Source organism: Schistocerca gregaria, chromosome 7 (assembly GCF_023897955.1).
Source record: "Schistocerca gregaria isolate iqSchGreg1 chromosome 7, iqSchGreg1.2, whole genome shotgun sequence".
NCBI classification, from domain to species: domain Eukaryota; kingdom Metazoa; phylum Arthropoda; class Insecta; order Orthoptera; family Acrididae; genus Schistocerca; species Schistocerca gregaria.
This window is the reverse complement of record NC_064926.1, coordinates 493,652,556-493,667,405: the sequence shown is the minus strand read 5'-3', so window position 1 is coordinate 493,667,405 and position 14,850 is coordinate 493,652,556. Positions and strand designations below refer to the sequence as shown.

At 36.4% G+C, this 14,850-nt stretch overlaps 2 protein-coding genes across 3 annotated transcripts in view; one reads left to right on the top strand and one right to left on the bottom strand.

Annotated features, from left to right (window-relative positions):
• LOC126281725 (uncharacterized) overlaps positions 1-12,967 on the top strand; it is a 53,666-nt gene extending 40,699 nt beyond the window's left edge. Inside the window, exon 3 of the mRNA XM_049980904.1 lies at positions 12,483-12,967. Coding sequence (XP_049836861.1) covers positions 12,483-12,750 — 268 coding nt within the window. The 3' untranslated portion in view covers positions 12,751-12,967. The remainder of the gene's footprint in view (positions 1-12,482) is intronic.
• Positions 12,954-14,850, bottom strand: part of LOC126281724 (mitochondrial mRNA pseudouridine synthase RPUSD3-like) — a 121,812-nt gene continuing 119,915 nt past the window's right edge. For both annotated transcript variants that reach the window (XM_049980903.1, XM_049980902.1), the window contains exon 5: positions 12,954-13,164. In XM_049980903.1, coding sequence (XP_049836860.1) covers positions 12,955-13,164 — 210 coding nt within the window. In that variant the 3' untranslated portion in view covers position 12,954. The remainder of the gene's footprint in view (positions 13,165-14,850) is intronic.

Genomic DNA, 14,850 nt, shown 5'->3' with positions numbered 1-14,850 from the left:
GTTATCTTTGGTTTGGTACTTAAGGAACTCAGCTTCAAATTTATGCCACAATTTCATAAGAGTTAGGTAAGTAGTGAAAATCACACTGATAATTTGAGAGCAAGGAATGAATAGTTTTCCTCTACTTTCATTCTGTATTGGGGAATACATTTCTTGATCATCTAAAATGTTATGTAACACCAGAATATCTTTACAAAACCCACATTTTGTATTTTTTGAAACAGAGCAGCAACAATACCCTGCTATATATGTAAGAACAGGCAAATCTTCACTGGAATTTTCAGTAAGTTCTGATGGATTGAGATTCCTTCCACATATGATGAAATAGCAGTCAATGTCATTATTTCGGTCATCTGAGGAAAAACCTGTATGGGCTTACTTCGCCAAAAATATTGGATTTTAAATTTAGGCTAATTACAGACTGCAAGAGAAGCTTCTTTTCTACTTCATACACCTGCCTGATACTGACATTGTACTGACCTCCACATAACTGTGCTTTCCAAATCCCTCTTTGAGCAAATCAGTTTGAAATTTTCCAGGTAAAAAGTAGGAAAACTGCAATTCATTTATACAACATTCAGACAATTTTATAAAGGCCTGTGTTGTCTGAATTAATGCTGAACTTTTTTCTATTGTTAGTGAGCCCTCAGGATATCAGGTGTTTATTTTTTCCCATCTGCTTAGCCATTGTAATATTCCTGTAAGATATGCATACTTGGGGTCATCTATTGTACATTGTTTTAAAGGACTCATAAATTCATCATTTAAACTATTACCTTTAAATGGTGTTTTCACATTAGCTACTTTCCACCATTTGATAAACAAACTAATGTAATTTGCTGTTTCCATACAATGATCTAAGGAGTGTTTTGGACCCATTGTTTGAAGGTCATTAGCGGTGACATCACTGAAAATTTGCAGAGCGAGTTTAGCATTTTGTTTTTCAAAGTTACTTGGTCTCATAGCTTTCAAAGTCAGACCATTACAATATTTTGCCAGTTTTTCATGTTCAAGGTCATATAGCCTCAGTATGGCATAAAAACGGGCATAATGTATGCAAGAATAATTTTTTTGAAATGTGGGGTAAATCATACAGGAATTATTTTTTTGCTTTAACCAGTTATGCCAGATGCACTTCATAATGTGTACAGCCTCAATTACAAAAAACAATGCTCTCATTGACTCTTTAGGATGGTTATATACATAAGAGACTGAAGAGGGATTTGAAAAATCATGACATTTCCCTTCTATTAATAGAATTATTATCTGAAATTACAGAGAGTACTTTGAATCTTGTATCTTCAAGACCCAATATAATTCTTTTGATCCACTGATGCAAATTATCACATGGTAAAATATGAACATCTTTAAAGTTACTCAGTATACTGCTGATCATGAAAACATATGCTGAATTTGCTGTCAAACATTCACCATTCACACACCACTTCCTCCTTTATAGTCAAAATATTCTTGTAGATGTATCTCATCTATTAAAAGGTTGACATGATATTCATGTGGCTCAAGAAATTTAACTTCACCTCTTGTGTATGATAAAAATTATTTTCACATTGCTCTTTCTAGGGGCCTATGTTAATACTAGAACACACTCTTTGAATTGTTGATGGACGAGGGCTTAAAAAAAAAAAACACGCCTAATCTCTATTAAACCTATAATCACATGGGGAAATACTGCAAGATAAACAAGAAAATATCATGAATGATGGAGTATATGAAATTTTCTTTGATGATAGTAATTTCAACTGTTGTAAGATAAAGTGTATGTTTTTGCTCTTTTCATACTCAGATAAAGTGTCTGCAGAATGTCACATACATAACTCAAAATTTGCTCAATATTATTTGGAACATTAATCTGTATGTCAGCTTCTTCCACACAGTCTAACACATTACCTAATTCAACAATGCTTGAAACCCTTATTAAAACCTTGTCCCCATTTAGTCCTGTTTTGTTTGTTTGCTTGTTCATGACAAATACTGATACATAAAGGTTTTCACTAACAAGAACAGAATATTTTATCACAGGAGAAGGAACTGTTTGACTGTGTACAAACAATACAGATGTAGTTTTTGTAATGATACTCAAAAAACCAGATAGCTTTAACATTGATAGTTTTGCCTTTAACTCACACAGTGATATAATGGACTGAGCTTTTAAATATATGTCCCTTTCCTTCAGACTATCCTGAACAACTTCCTGAATATTTTGCTCTTCAAGTTTCTGTCTCTTTAACTCAGGGCCAATTCTGTAGCTTGAAGGTTTGCTCAAATAGTGAGGGCAGTTCGGAAAAACAGAAGAAACTGCTGTTGAAAGCAAACTTGGTATTGCAAGTGTGCAAGGAATGTCTCCATTTCTTCTGATATCTTGAGATGATTATATAATTTCATGCGGGTGAAAATGCTGTTCACACACCTACAACCAATTACAATGATCTTAGTAAAGGAACAACATTACTGAGGGACTAAATCAAAAAGAAACTTTCATATTTGTAAATGCTGAATATTACATTTTATAACTATTTCTGGCAGATATTTAGGAACTATTAGTTGAGTTATCTTTGACCTCAGTGTCTGACCATTCATATAAGGCTACCTGTTCTTGCCCGAGTCATGTTATTAAAAAAAGCTGGCTGAAATCCTCATTACTTTTTGCAAATATCTTGAGTGCTGTGATTACTACATTCTATTTCTCAGAGCAGTTCATTGATTAAAAATAACCCAATAAATATTTAACATGGGAAATAATAAATTAGTCTGCCCTAGAAAGTAGTACCACATGTCTCGACAATCAGAACCTGAAATGTATAAGTCTGACCAAGCCAGAAATATATTGGTCTTGGCAATGACAAGGAACATCAGAACATAGTACAAAAGACACACTAAAATTTATTTTAAAAAAAACTAGGCCCAGTTCCTTGTTGTAGCGAAAATGAGCTAATTTTGTTACATATAAATGTACAATCCTTAAGTAGTATAGTTACTTAATTCCAGTACTGACTGGATGAAATTAAGTGCAGCAATCTCTGTGTGACTGAACATTGGATTAAAAGTACAGAAATGAATTTGTTTGCACCATTTGCTTATTCAGTAACAACAAGTTACGTTTTTGAAGCATCTGCTGTGGCATTTCACACTCACAAACTTCTTATTGCATCCCTATACCAAATGCCAGCTACTGGTGGAGAAACATTCACAAGAAGGTTCTCCACTTTAATTCTAATGACTGCAAAATATAATCATTACAAAGTTTTTGTCACTGGAGATATTAACCTAGAAATAACAAGTAAAGAGAAAAAATGTTATTTGCTGAATGTGGTAAGCTCAATGAATTTATGTTGCTTAAATAAAAAAAAAACCAACCAGGATGGAAGCATGGCTTGACAATTTGCAATGTGCAGAAATAAGCAGAATGTGATACCATCAAATTAGGAATATATGACATGATGGCATATGGCTTGAAGATGGAGAACTGTCTACTGATAATTTCAAGATGTTAACTAAATACAGAATTCTCAATGAAGAGAACATGAAAGAATGATAAATGACTTCAAAGTAATTGAATGGCCCATTATACTGACCAGCTTCTTCACATTCATTTCCATCATGAAACACACACTAGGCAGTAACTGCCCTTTTTTGTCTCTAAAAGATGCAACACTGGTAATACCATAATTACAAAACAACACACTAAAAGATGTAAAATGAGGATATTTTACTCATGCTGAAGAACATAACTGCTGACAGTTGTAAGAACAAAATAACTCTATAAGCTTGAAAGAAATGTACATATTTGAAATTAAAACAGCAAAAATCAAAGCTAATGAGTACATTTTAAATTCAAAAAGAAATGTAAAGCATCCTGGAATGTGATAAAAAGTGAAACAAACATAGGAAGGGAAGAAATCACTATCCCAATTAACTTCAATGAATATTTTGTGAACTCTGAAAGTTTCCTTGTATCACAAAGTGATGATGCATCTTATGTGGAGGGGGGGGGGGGGGGGGGCGGTTCCTTTTGCAATTACAGAGCAAAACAAATAAAAGGATCATGTGGACAAAAATTACTGCTACAGATCTTTCCAACTCAGAAAACAAGCTTTACAGCTCAAGAACAGAGGACTACCATGGGCACAGCAACTATGTTCTAAAACGTATACTTATAGAAATTAGAGAGCCAATGCTCCATTTTATAAATAAAATTATTGATGATAGGCCTTTCCCTGAATGCCTTACAATTACAGTTACACTTTTAAAACAATATCTTTTAAACACATTACATGGAAAATGCTGAAGCACATAATGGAAACGCTTTATGAATGGTGTTTAGCTTTAATTTCCCCTTACAGAATTTAAGTGGCGGTAATAACAATAACAACACAATACTCTCAAAAGATTTACACGTTAAGTGCCAGGGGATGTGTAAATTTAAGGTTATGGCTCACATTGTTTACTTTATACTACAGTGTGATTGTAAATGGACTTAAATGACTTACCTTTGTTGTTTTGCTGATGATTAAATTTTCTCTTGGGATAGCTAGTTTTCATTTTTCTTCCTTTGGAAATGAAAAATCTTCTGTATGGCATTTTGTCTATTACTAACACAAATTCGAACTGTGCATCACATAAATAACGTTAAAAATGTTCTAAAACAGTTACGTTGTGCTGCATTCACATACTCCCATGCTCAGCACAACGTTATAATACTCTTGTTGCTTCCTTTTGTTATGACTACTCTTGGATACCCATCATGCTGTTAGCAGGGAGCGCTCAGGCCTTATCTTTAGGTGGCGTTGGCTGTTCTTACTTGTGTGTATGAATGTTGTGAGTTTCTGATTTGCTAATAATGGCTGTGGCTGAATGCTTTGTGGAGTGTCTTTTAATTGTACTCGTCTGCTACTTAACATGTCATCTTTATGGTTAGTAGCAATCTCTCTCTTCCTATAAAATTGTTACCTTAATTTTTATGTTTCATTAAATTGATTCCAGGAAATAAATTTAAAGTTGTTTGTTTTGGAAGTCATGAGTAACTTTCGCAAATCTGTTGTTTTTCACTATTAATTACTTACATACTTCTTAACACTTAAAAGCTATTATCCACTTACCTACTGTAGAGTTCTCCATGTACAGTATTAATAGTGCACATTTTCTTGGCGCATTGCCTTACACACATAGTATCACATGCCACCCAAAATGTATCCAGTTTTTGCTAATTTATAGAAAATGATGGGGTGGATTTTACTGTTTATAATTGCTGAAATATGTCACAGACTCAGTTTTTCTTTAAAGGAACTATAAATTTTTGTGTGTGGCATTGGAAAATTTGCAAGCCAAGTAATGACAGCAAGTGTGACACATTATTGTCATCCTGAAAATGTTTTTGCTGTGGGACCACACATTCAAACTAAACTAAAAGTATTGGAAAAAGGCTAGAAAGAAGATTTCAGTGAGAGATATATGTAGAACTTTATGAAATAGTAACAAGATAGCAACACTGCGATCCACTGTCCCTCCAACAGTAGGAGACATTTCGCAAATTACACCCTACTGTACAAAAAGCAAACAAACACAAACTCGGGTATGGTTCATCTGTACATTATTATGAAAGTCATATTAGTTGCTCTTGAAATATCGATCCTGCGCATTCATAAGTAGTGATCACTGGCAGATAATATTGCACACGGCACAGAACAGGCTCATGTTGGCATTTCATGTTCTCGGGCGTCAACCATGTTCCCTTGCAGACCTATTGTTTTAATTTCCCCCACAGATAAAGATTCAGAGGTGTTAAGTGTAATGTCCATCAATTTTGTCTTTCCCCAAACAAATTCTACATATTCTGTCACAAAGGTCTGTAATTATATGGGCAGAACATCTGCCTTTGTTGTTGTTGTTGTCTTCAGTCCTGAGACTGGTTTGATGCAGCTCTCCATGCTACTCTATCCTGTGCAAGCTGCTTCATCTCCCAGTACCTACTGCAACCTACATCCTTCTGAATCTGCTTAGTGTACTCATCTCTCGGTCTCCCTCTACGATTTTTACCCTCCACGCTGCCCTCCAATGCTAAATTTGTGATCCCTTGATGCCTCAAAACATGTCCTACCAACCGATCCCTTCTTCTAGTCAAGTTGTGCCACAAACTTCTCTTCTCCCCAATCCTATTCAATACCTCCTCATTAGTTACGTGATCTATCCACCTTATCTGCCTTATGGCCATTGATATGTATTCCATTAACTATGGTAGGATATCTGTTAGGAACTGTAAATTCTAATTGCTATTTAGAGACCCATCAGAAGAATAGTGATGAGATGTGATTTTTGAAAGAACATAGATGTTGACAAATCATGATAGTAGTTTATACATTTTTCAGGCAGTGTGGACTTAAAACTCACTTGTAGTGTATATTGCTATGATTGATTTGTCACTGTTTGTAAATGATAATTCATACACAAATAAAATCTTACATAGAAACATTGCATCACTTTGCATGTTTTCTTACAAGAGGGCCACATGGCCATCAAATTTTTGTAATTTTTTGTATTTGTGGTATCGGTATGTTGAGTCCAGTGTTGATCTGCCAAAGCAGTCTGATGCCATTCTCAAAAACTTTTGAGAAAAGTGACTTTGAGATTTTCCAAGTTACTTTAATTCACTAAAGGTAGGAAAATTTGATTGGCTTCAGTAGTTCTCAGTTGTGCTCAAAACTGGTAATCACTGGGTGGCTGGTTTGAGTTTTTTTGTTCATTAATTTTGAATACATACTTCATTTAAATATAAAAGTCCATAAATAAGTGCAAATCAGCACACACATAATTACCACTTTTAATGAATAATGCACATCTTACTTCTGGTTTTGCCAACACATTTTTTGTCGCCCTGTTCACTGAGCATAATTAACTCCACACATGTTGCACACTTTTACATGTAGAGTTTGTAATGTACACTGACTTACACAAGAACGCAACAGTTCACTTTAAAACTCTAGTTAGTTTTATGAGACTGATATACTATTTTATGATGCAGTATTGTGTTATGGTCTCATCTAGATGTTTAACAATGGACAAAGAATAATTATAAACAAACTGAGCCAGAGATAAGGAAGTAGGGCCTAACAGAAATGGATTCACACTCTAAGCAAATTTTGAGGGAATTCATTATGTATTATCTCCTCTTGAATCAGTCTTGGCATCCACCATTTCAGGCATGTTTCTGATAAATGTTGCAATGTTCTCCTGTGGAACCATCTCCCATTACTTTCAGGAGGGCTTCCAGTAGGTACTGTGGGGTTTCAAAATAATACCAACAGCCTGTCTGGTCCCATTAAGTGCACAAAGGATTCAAGTCAGGGCCTTAGGCACACCAAGCCATACCATGAATCTGCACTTCTCCAAGAACTCTGGCAACCTATGGGTGTATATTAGGGTTAAAACCACCCTAATAAATGCACAATAGGCTCTGAAAGGGTTTCCTTCACATACTGATGTACTGTAAGGCTCTCATTCTCTGCAAAGGTCAAATCTGTTTTTACAGTCATACCATCAGAGAACAATCCTGAATGAGAATATGCAAGGGGAATACCTTTCCTGGACTTCTTGCAAGGCGAATGCAGGGCAAATAGTGATTCATCATTGTTAGACTCATCAACAATATTCCCTTGCAAAATGAAGTTGGACCACATCGTTAAATGTCAACTCCATTTAAATAGCCATCAGTTTTTTGAGGAGCAGCCAAAGAATCAGGCTCTCTGAAAAATGGTGGAAAAAAATTAAATTCTCTTTTGTGTCAAATATGTGTAATGTATCTTATAAACTAATGGAGAAAAATTTTGCTTAGATTGTGAGTAAATATTTTTGGAGCAATTGCTTTTGATGGAAAAATTTCAGAACCTCCATCACACATCGGTAAAAAATATATAAGCGTTATAGCTTTTAATCTAATATTTGAGTGTGCTGGACAATTATCAACCTTTATGCTTTACTCATAAAAAATCTCTTACCCAAATGAGAAACCAATTAGTGTAGAGGTGTCAGCATTCACATTTTGTTTCAAATGTATTCTACCCATAATATTCTTACCATTTTAAAACACTGCAGTTTGAAACTGCTAGCAAATAAGAGTAGTTTTCAGACACATCTGAACTGCACCTAGCAGTACAATATTTATTTGGAGTTCCCCGCCTATGATTACGATTGTTCCTTAAGAGGTGATGATGTGTACCACTTACATCAATGTTGAAGACTTCTTTTGTATCACATTTTTCGAGCCTTGAAGGGAATGTACACTGTAACCAATCAGTAGTTCTGATTAGTAAACCTTAATTAGTTTCACCAAAACCATTTTTGTAACACTATTACATTTCTTTTCTGGGCATATTCCAAGCAGTCTATGTTTGAATACCTTATTTACTCGAATCTAAGCCGCACTTTTCCCCGGTTTTTGTAATCCAAAAAACCGCCTGCGGCTTAGAATCGAGTGCAAAGCAAGCGGAAATTCTGAAAAAAGTTGGTGGGTGCCGCCGCAACTTACTCCTGCCATCGATTATATATAGCGCTATACAGGCGTGCTTCGTAGGCACAAAGATAAATACTGGCGCCAAAACCTCTGCCTCAGTAAATAATTTTTTTATTTTTTATTTATTTTTTTTTTTTTAAGTGGAAGACTAGCTATTTTCTGCGCCCCGAGTTTCGACCACTGCATTTTCATATATTATCCAACGAAGTAAATACAAATCCCGTATTGCTCATCTTCGAATGTAGCACAGCATTTCAATGTACTACGAAAATCCAACTGGCAAGACTGTTTAGGATATTTGTCAATATAGCCAACGCTACGTTCTGAATTTTTTCCTATCTGTGAGAAGAGATGGTTGCTAATAGGAACTTTTATAAATTGTGAATCACATGCAGTATTCTCTTCACCATAAGAGGAATACGCATATAAACATTTTGCCATGTATTGTTTCATGTTTGCTGCTATCTCATTTAAATCCTGTCTGCCTAATAAACTACGAAACTAGAGTGAGACAACAGCAAACGCGGAAGAATATACATATCATGTCATGTTTATATTCGTATTATTCTTATGCTTAATAGTGATGCAGTCAGAAATGAAGCACGGCAATTGACTAGATTTTTAAATGTAAGATGACTAATTTCTGTGTAGAATGTAATGTACTAAAGAGGCGCCTGTACAGATTTTCAAACTGAGAAAAATTTTCGCTAAACTCTCGTTCAGAACATCTTCTATCATACGCAGTCTATTATTTGGTTCTTGTTGATCATTATCAAAGAAACAGCAGTGTAAGACAACAACAAATAGCAGTTTCTTGCCATTGTTTCACTAATGAGACGATTCCTCACTCTGTTTTTGTTTTTTAATTGTAGCGCGCACAAAAGCAGGCCATGCCGCGAGCGGCTACAGGCCGTACAAACGCACTATCAGAATGCGACAAACTATGCATGACACAGTACAGTAATGCATTTTCAGCTTAGAGTGACGTAAGCACCTATAGCAAAGAAAACTGCGCTTATCAGATCAAAGAAAAATAAGCAATCAGTTCAAACCAGACGACGCACGTAGAAAAGCAAGGGTACCCGTATAAATACGGACGGAGCGCCTGACGCATAACAATGGCTACCCGATAAGGCGTAACTGCTAAGCTTACTACTGTAACTTCATTCATTCTACCTAAATTGTGTCTCATATTACAATGGGCAAACTTTGTTTCGATTTGGAGATGCGGCCTATAATTTTTCTCTCCCCTTGAATTTCGAGTCTCAGATTTCAGGTGCGGCTTAGATTCGGGAATTTTTTTTCCCTTGATTTCGAGTCTCATTTTTCAGGTGCGGCTTAAATTCGAGTAAATACGGTACTCATTTGTTTTGTTTCACAGAATTTCGGCACAGAGTCTTCTGGCAACCTTCAGGTGAATACTGATAGGAAAGGCACTGAGCTCATGAATTAAATACCCTGCCAGCACATGCGTGGTATGCCCAGTTGGCGTGGCGCATGCACTGTTTGTCTGGAAGTCTGTTTGCTGCATTGCGCACCCTCCGTTATGAATGCTGGATTCACTAATATCAGATAGAATGTCTTCACACGGCAACGATGCTGCCTGCGCAGAGCACAAAGTTTTTCTAAGACAGAATTCCTTGCAGCATTTAACAGGAAACCGCCGTCTCGATTAATACGGGATTCAGGAAATTGTATTTCCGCTGATTCATTGATGATGGAGCTTCAAAAGTTTGACATGTGCAATAGCGGACTTGTTGGCTTAGATGAGACAAGTATACGACTTGTGATGTCCGGAATTAAAAAAAAAAGATGGGTGGTAATTTTTTGTTTTTGTTTTGTTGTTGAAAGGAAAGAAAGAAAAAAGTGTGAAGGGAAGTGGTTCTATTTTTACTGGAATGAACTTATTGATGGACATCACAAAAATTTATTTTACCTTTTTTTTTTTTTTACTCATCGAAGAAGACAACACAACACATATAAAAGAAATCATCACACTAATATTATCCACAGAATGATCGTTTCACAAGACACTTTCTAGCTCTACTGACTCTTAAGACTGAACAAGACTCGACTGACTCTACTCTCTCTCTGGACCACAGCCTCTTCACGTCCCTCTGGACCAGAGATTTCAACTGTGATTAGCACGCCGATTATTTAATTAATCGTACAGCCGCTGGGCGCGCGCTTGGCGCGTCATTTAAATGGGGTTAAACGCACACCCCGAGAGGCGTGGGCTAGCGGTGTCTTACAGGTATCGCCACAGACTGATGTTATATGATGCATTCTTGCACTGTGTGTGTCGTTTTGTCCTATGTAAGATTTGCACATTCACATCAAATTCTATAAACATGTGCCTTGTGCAACTCTAAGTAGTCTTTAACGAATCCCAATAGCTCCGAGATCTTAGGAGGAGGACGGAAAACTGCTTTAACTTTGTCTTCTTAATATTATGCCTATTTTGAGATGAAATATATGGTAACTAGGCAGTCGTTTTGAAGGCCTTATCCTCTTGTTTGTCTTGTCGTTTGTACATCTGTAGCATTCCCTGTACTTGTAATGAATATCCATTGTTCTGGAACACAGTTTGTGGGTGGTCAAGTTCCATTTGCAGATTATCAGCATCAAAGATGGTGCAGTGATTACCATATATTGGATTTCAGCCAAAATAGGCAGAATATTAGGAAGGGGCAAAGTTAAAGCAGTTTTTCGTCCTCCTCCTAAAATCTCGGGACTATTGGGATCTGTTAAAGACTGCTTAGAGTTGTGCAAGGCAGGTGTTCGAAGAATTCTATGTGAATGCGGCATATCTTACATAGGACAAATGATGTGCACAGGGCACTGTAAAACTGCGGTATACTCACCTTTTCCACGCCAAACCTCTGGAGTTCCAGCATCATTGAATCAATGGAAATAAGACTGCCTGAGTACCTTATTAATTTAGATGGCAGTTTCCAGTTAAATTCTGCATGAGATCTTGTCATAGAAAAACTTTATGCTCTGTGTAGGTGGCAACATTTGCCATGTGAAGACAATCTATCTGATATTGGTGGTGGCAGCTTTCACAATGGAGGGCACGACGCAGCACGCATACTTGCAGACAAACAGAGCACGCGTGACACCGAATACACACACTGCGCATGTGCAGGTGGTGTCTTACAAATGTAAGCTCAGTGCCTTTACTATCAGTAATCACACGAGAATGGCCAAAAGACTCTGTGCCGAAATATCATGGCAGCAAGTTGCAGACATCTGGTAGTTCACCAGAAATTTTATAGAACAATCTGTACGCAGGGAAAGTTTCAAATCTCGCTCTGAGACCTGCGTTATTTGAATCTTTCTACAACCTCTTATTTAGCCATTGTTACAAGTTCTCTATTTTTAATCATCATCAACAGTGTAGAGTTACCAGTGCCAAACTCTTTAAACATTAAATAACAAAATATTTTGACTGGACAGTAGTATTATGCTAAGTTTTTCACTTACTTTCCTAGCATCATTCTTGAGAGTTCTATGAATAAGCCCTCAGACCTGGCGAAACTTTGACAATTCTTCACTGAAAGAAGTTCAGGTGTAATTACCAAATGGAGTAAATTATATAAAGTGATCCTGTTGTAAATATTTAACTATTATACAGTGTATTATGGAGTCTGGAGTGTGCTGTGAACTATGATTATCATCTGCCTAAAACGTTTTGGATATTTTACTTTTTGCACTTTATCTTGGATGTCCTACTGTGAGGCTGAAGGGGATTTACACATCAACTATGTATTGTAGTTATTGAGTGAACATTTGCATGAATCTAGCTGCATGCATTTCTCCTTTGAGTAACTACTGTTTGAAAATATAATTGTATTTAAATTCTCATGACAATTAGAAATATATACAGCAGTTCAGAATGTAATTTTACTTTCGCTTTCTTATTGAAGCATTTTGTAACATTAATTTTTGGTTTCAGGAGCTGCACAAGAAATGCTGCTAACATGTTTTACCCAATGACTACTGTACAATATGCATTTATGCATTCAATAAATGCACCTTCCCTTTTGCATCCTCCTTCAGGAGTTGTCACTCAGATCCGCTGCAAAGTAAGAAATAATTTCCCACGGCCCAAAGAAACTAAAAGAATCAAAATACATGGTTGGAGGACACGCATGTCTACATTGGAAGGACGTAAGATTCTAATGAGGAGAATTCTGAAGGGAAAACATGTTCTCTCACATTAGTTACAAAATTTACATAAAGCAGAAACTGTGTTCAGCTATGTTAGTTCACATTGGATGAAAGACTTGTAAGACATTATTGATGTGATTCTTATGTGTATTAAGCACATGAATCTAATGCTAAAACAGTAGCATTCTACAGTTAAATAATAAATTTTTGCTGTTATATTGTAAAATTTATTTTGCTTGTACAAAAATAAATAACTGCTATGCCATGGTTCTTGTGGATGCTTTCTCTAGCATTAATTTTTTACAAGACCACAAAAAATAGTCTGGAGGAGGGGCATCAATTATCAGATCATTGTTTTTGCCTTCATAACTTCTTAAAATCAAGCTTTTAAAGTGAATGTGTGCTGGTATAATCAGATCTTCACCAGGTTTTAGCTCCAGGGCAGCAACTAACTGTTTACTTAACCTCTGAAAAAGAAAATAAAAATCTTGTTATACATTGCTCTGATGATAAATTCTTGGGGCCTGTGATAGTAAGAACAGGCTTCCATTAAAAATTATACAATTTTCATCGTAAGAGATTGCCAATTTACACAATCTTTCACTGTATTCTCTGGTGGCACAATGAAGGCCTACATACGAGCATAACACTGTTAAGGAAACTGGTCAGTGTACATCACTGACCTGAAACTAGTGGGTGGGATCTTGTTTATCCAAGAGTGCTGAATTTTGGGTCCTCCTCTTGATTCGGTGTACAATAAATGTTACTACAAGAATTACTCCGTATGAGTGCAGCTTTTGGGTTAAGATGCATATTACCCAGCCGCATCGTGAACAGTCACAAGCTGTAGTCATCTATTTTTTGTTGATCTGCCAGAAGAGAATTGCTCTAAACTAACATGGGAACAGCTTATTTACAAAAATACATAGAAGTAAACCCAGTCAGGATGGTATTCAGAAAAAACTCAACATTTTACTTATGCTTTTTCATTTAATAAAATGTTCACCTACATTTACATCCATACTCCGCAAGCCACCTGACAGTGTGTGGTGGAAGGTACCTTGAGTACCTCTATCAGTTCTCCCTTCTATTCCAGTCTCGTATTGTTCATGGAAAGAAAGATTGTCAGTATGCCTCTGTGTGGGCTCTAATCTGTGATTTTATCCTCATGATCTCTATGCGACATATACGTAGGAGGGAGCATTATCAGATCATATACTGCTTGATTCCTCGGTGAAGGTATGTTCTTGAAACTTCAACAAAAGCCCGTACAGAGCTACTGAGTGTCTCTCTTGCAGAATCTTCCACTGGCTGCTTTACTGTGAATTTTATATGGTCATTTTTAAATCACTCCTAATGCATACTCCCAGTTACTGACCTGCTATATTGTAACTAAATGATAAAGGATCTTTCTATATATTTGCAGTACACTTATCTACATTGAGATTAAATTGCCATTCCCCGCACCATGCGTCAATTGGTTGCAGATCCTCCTACATTTCAGTACAATTCACCACTGTTACAACCTCTTGATATACTACAGCATCATCCACAAAAAGCCTCGGTGAACTTCCGATGTTATCGACAAGGTCTTTTATGTATATTGTGAATAGCAACAGCCCCATGACACTCCGCTGCGGCACACCTGAAATCACGCTTACTTTGGAAGACTTCTCTCCGTTGAGAATGATGAGCTGCATTCTGTTATCTAGGAACTCTTTAATCTAATCACACAATTTATCTGATAGTCCATTAAATGACTGTGGGGAACTGTATCAAACACCTTGCGGAAGTCAAGAAACACAGCATCCACCTGGGAACCCATGTCTATGGCCCTCTGAGTCTCATCGACGAATAACGTGAGTTGGGTTTCACACGATCTTCTTTTTCGAAACCCATGCTGACTTTCAAAGTCAGAAGGGCTAAGCAAGTCGAAGAAATGTTAAGGTCCTTCTATCATCAGTAAGACAAAATAACAAATAACTCAGTTACTCATGGAAAAAAATTCTTTCTATTTCAAACATATTATTTCAGTGCTCACAAAACTGCAATCAAAAAATGTAGGCCTACCATAATTTCAACAGTGAAGTGCAGAAGTGAGTCAGTGCTTGTTTGGGGATGAAACAAACCTTCAATACAGGAGACCATGTCAT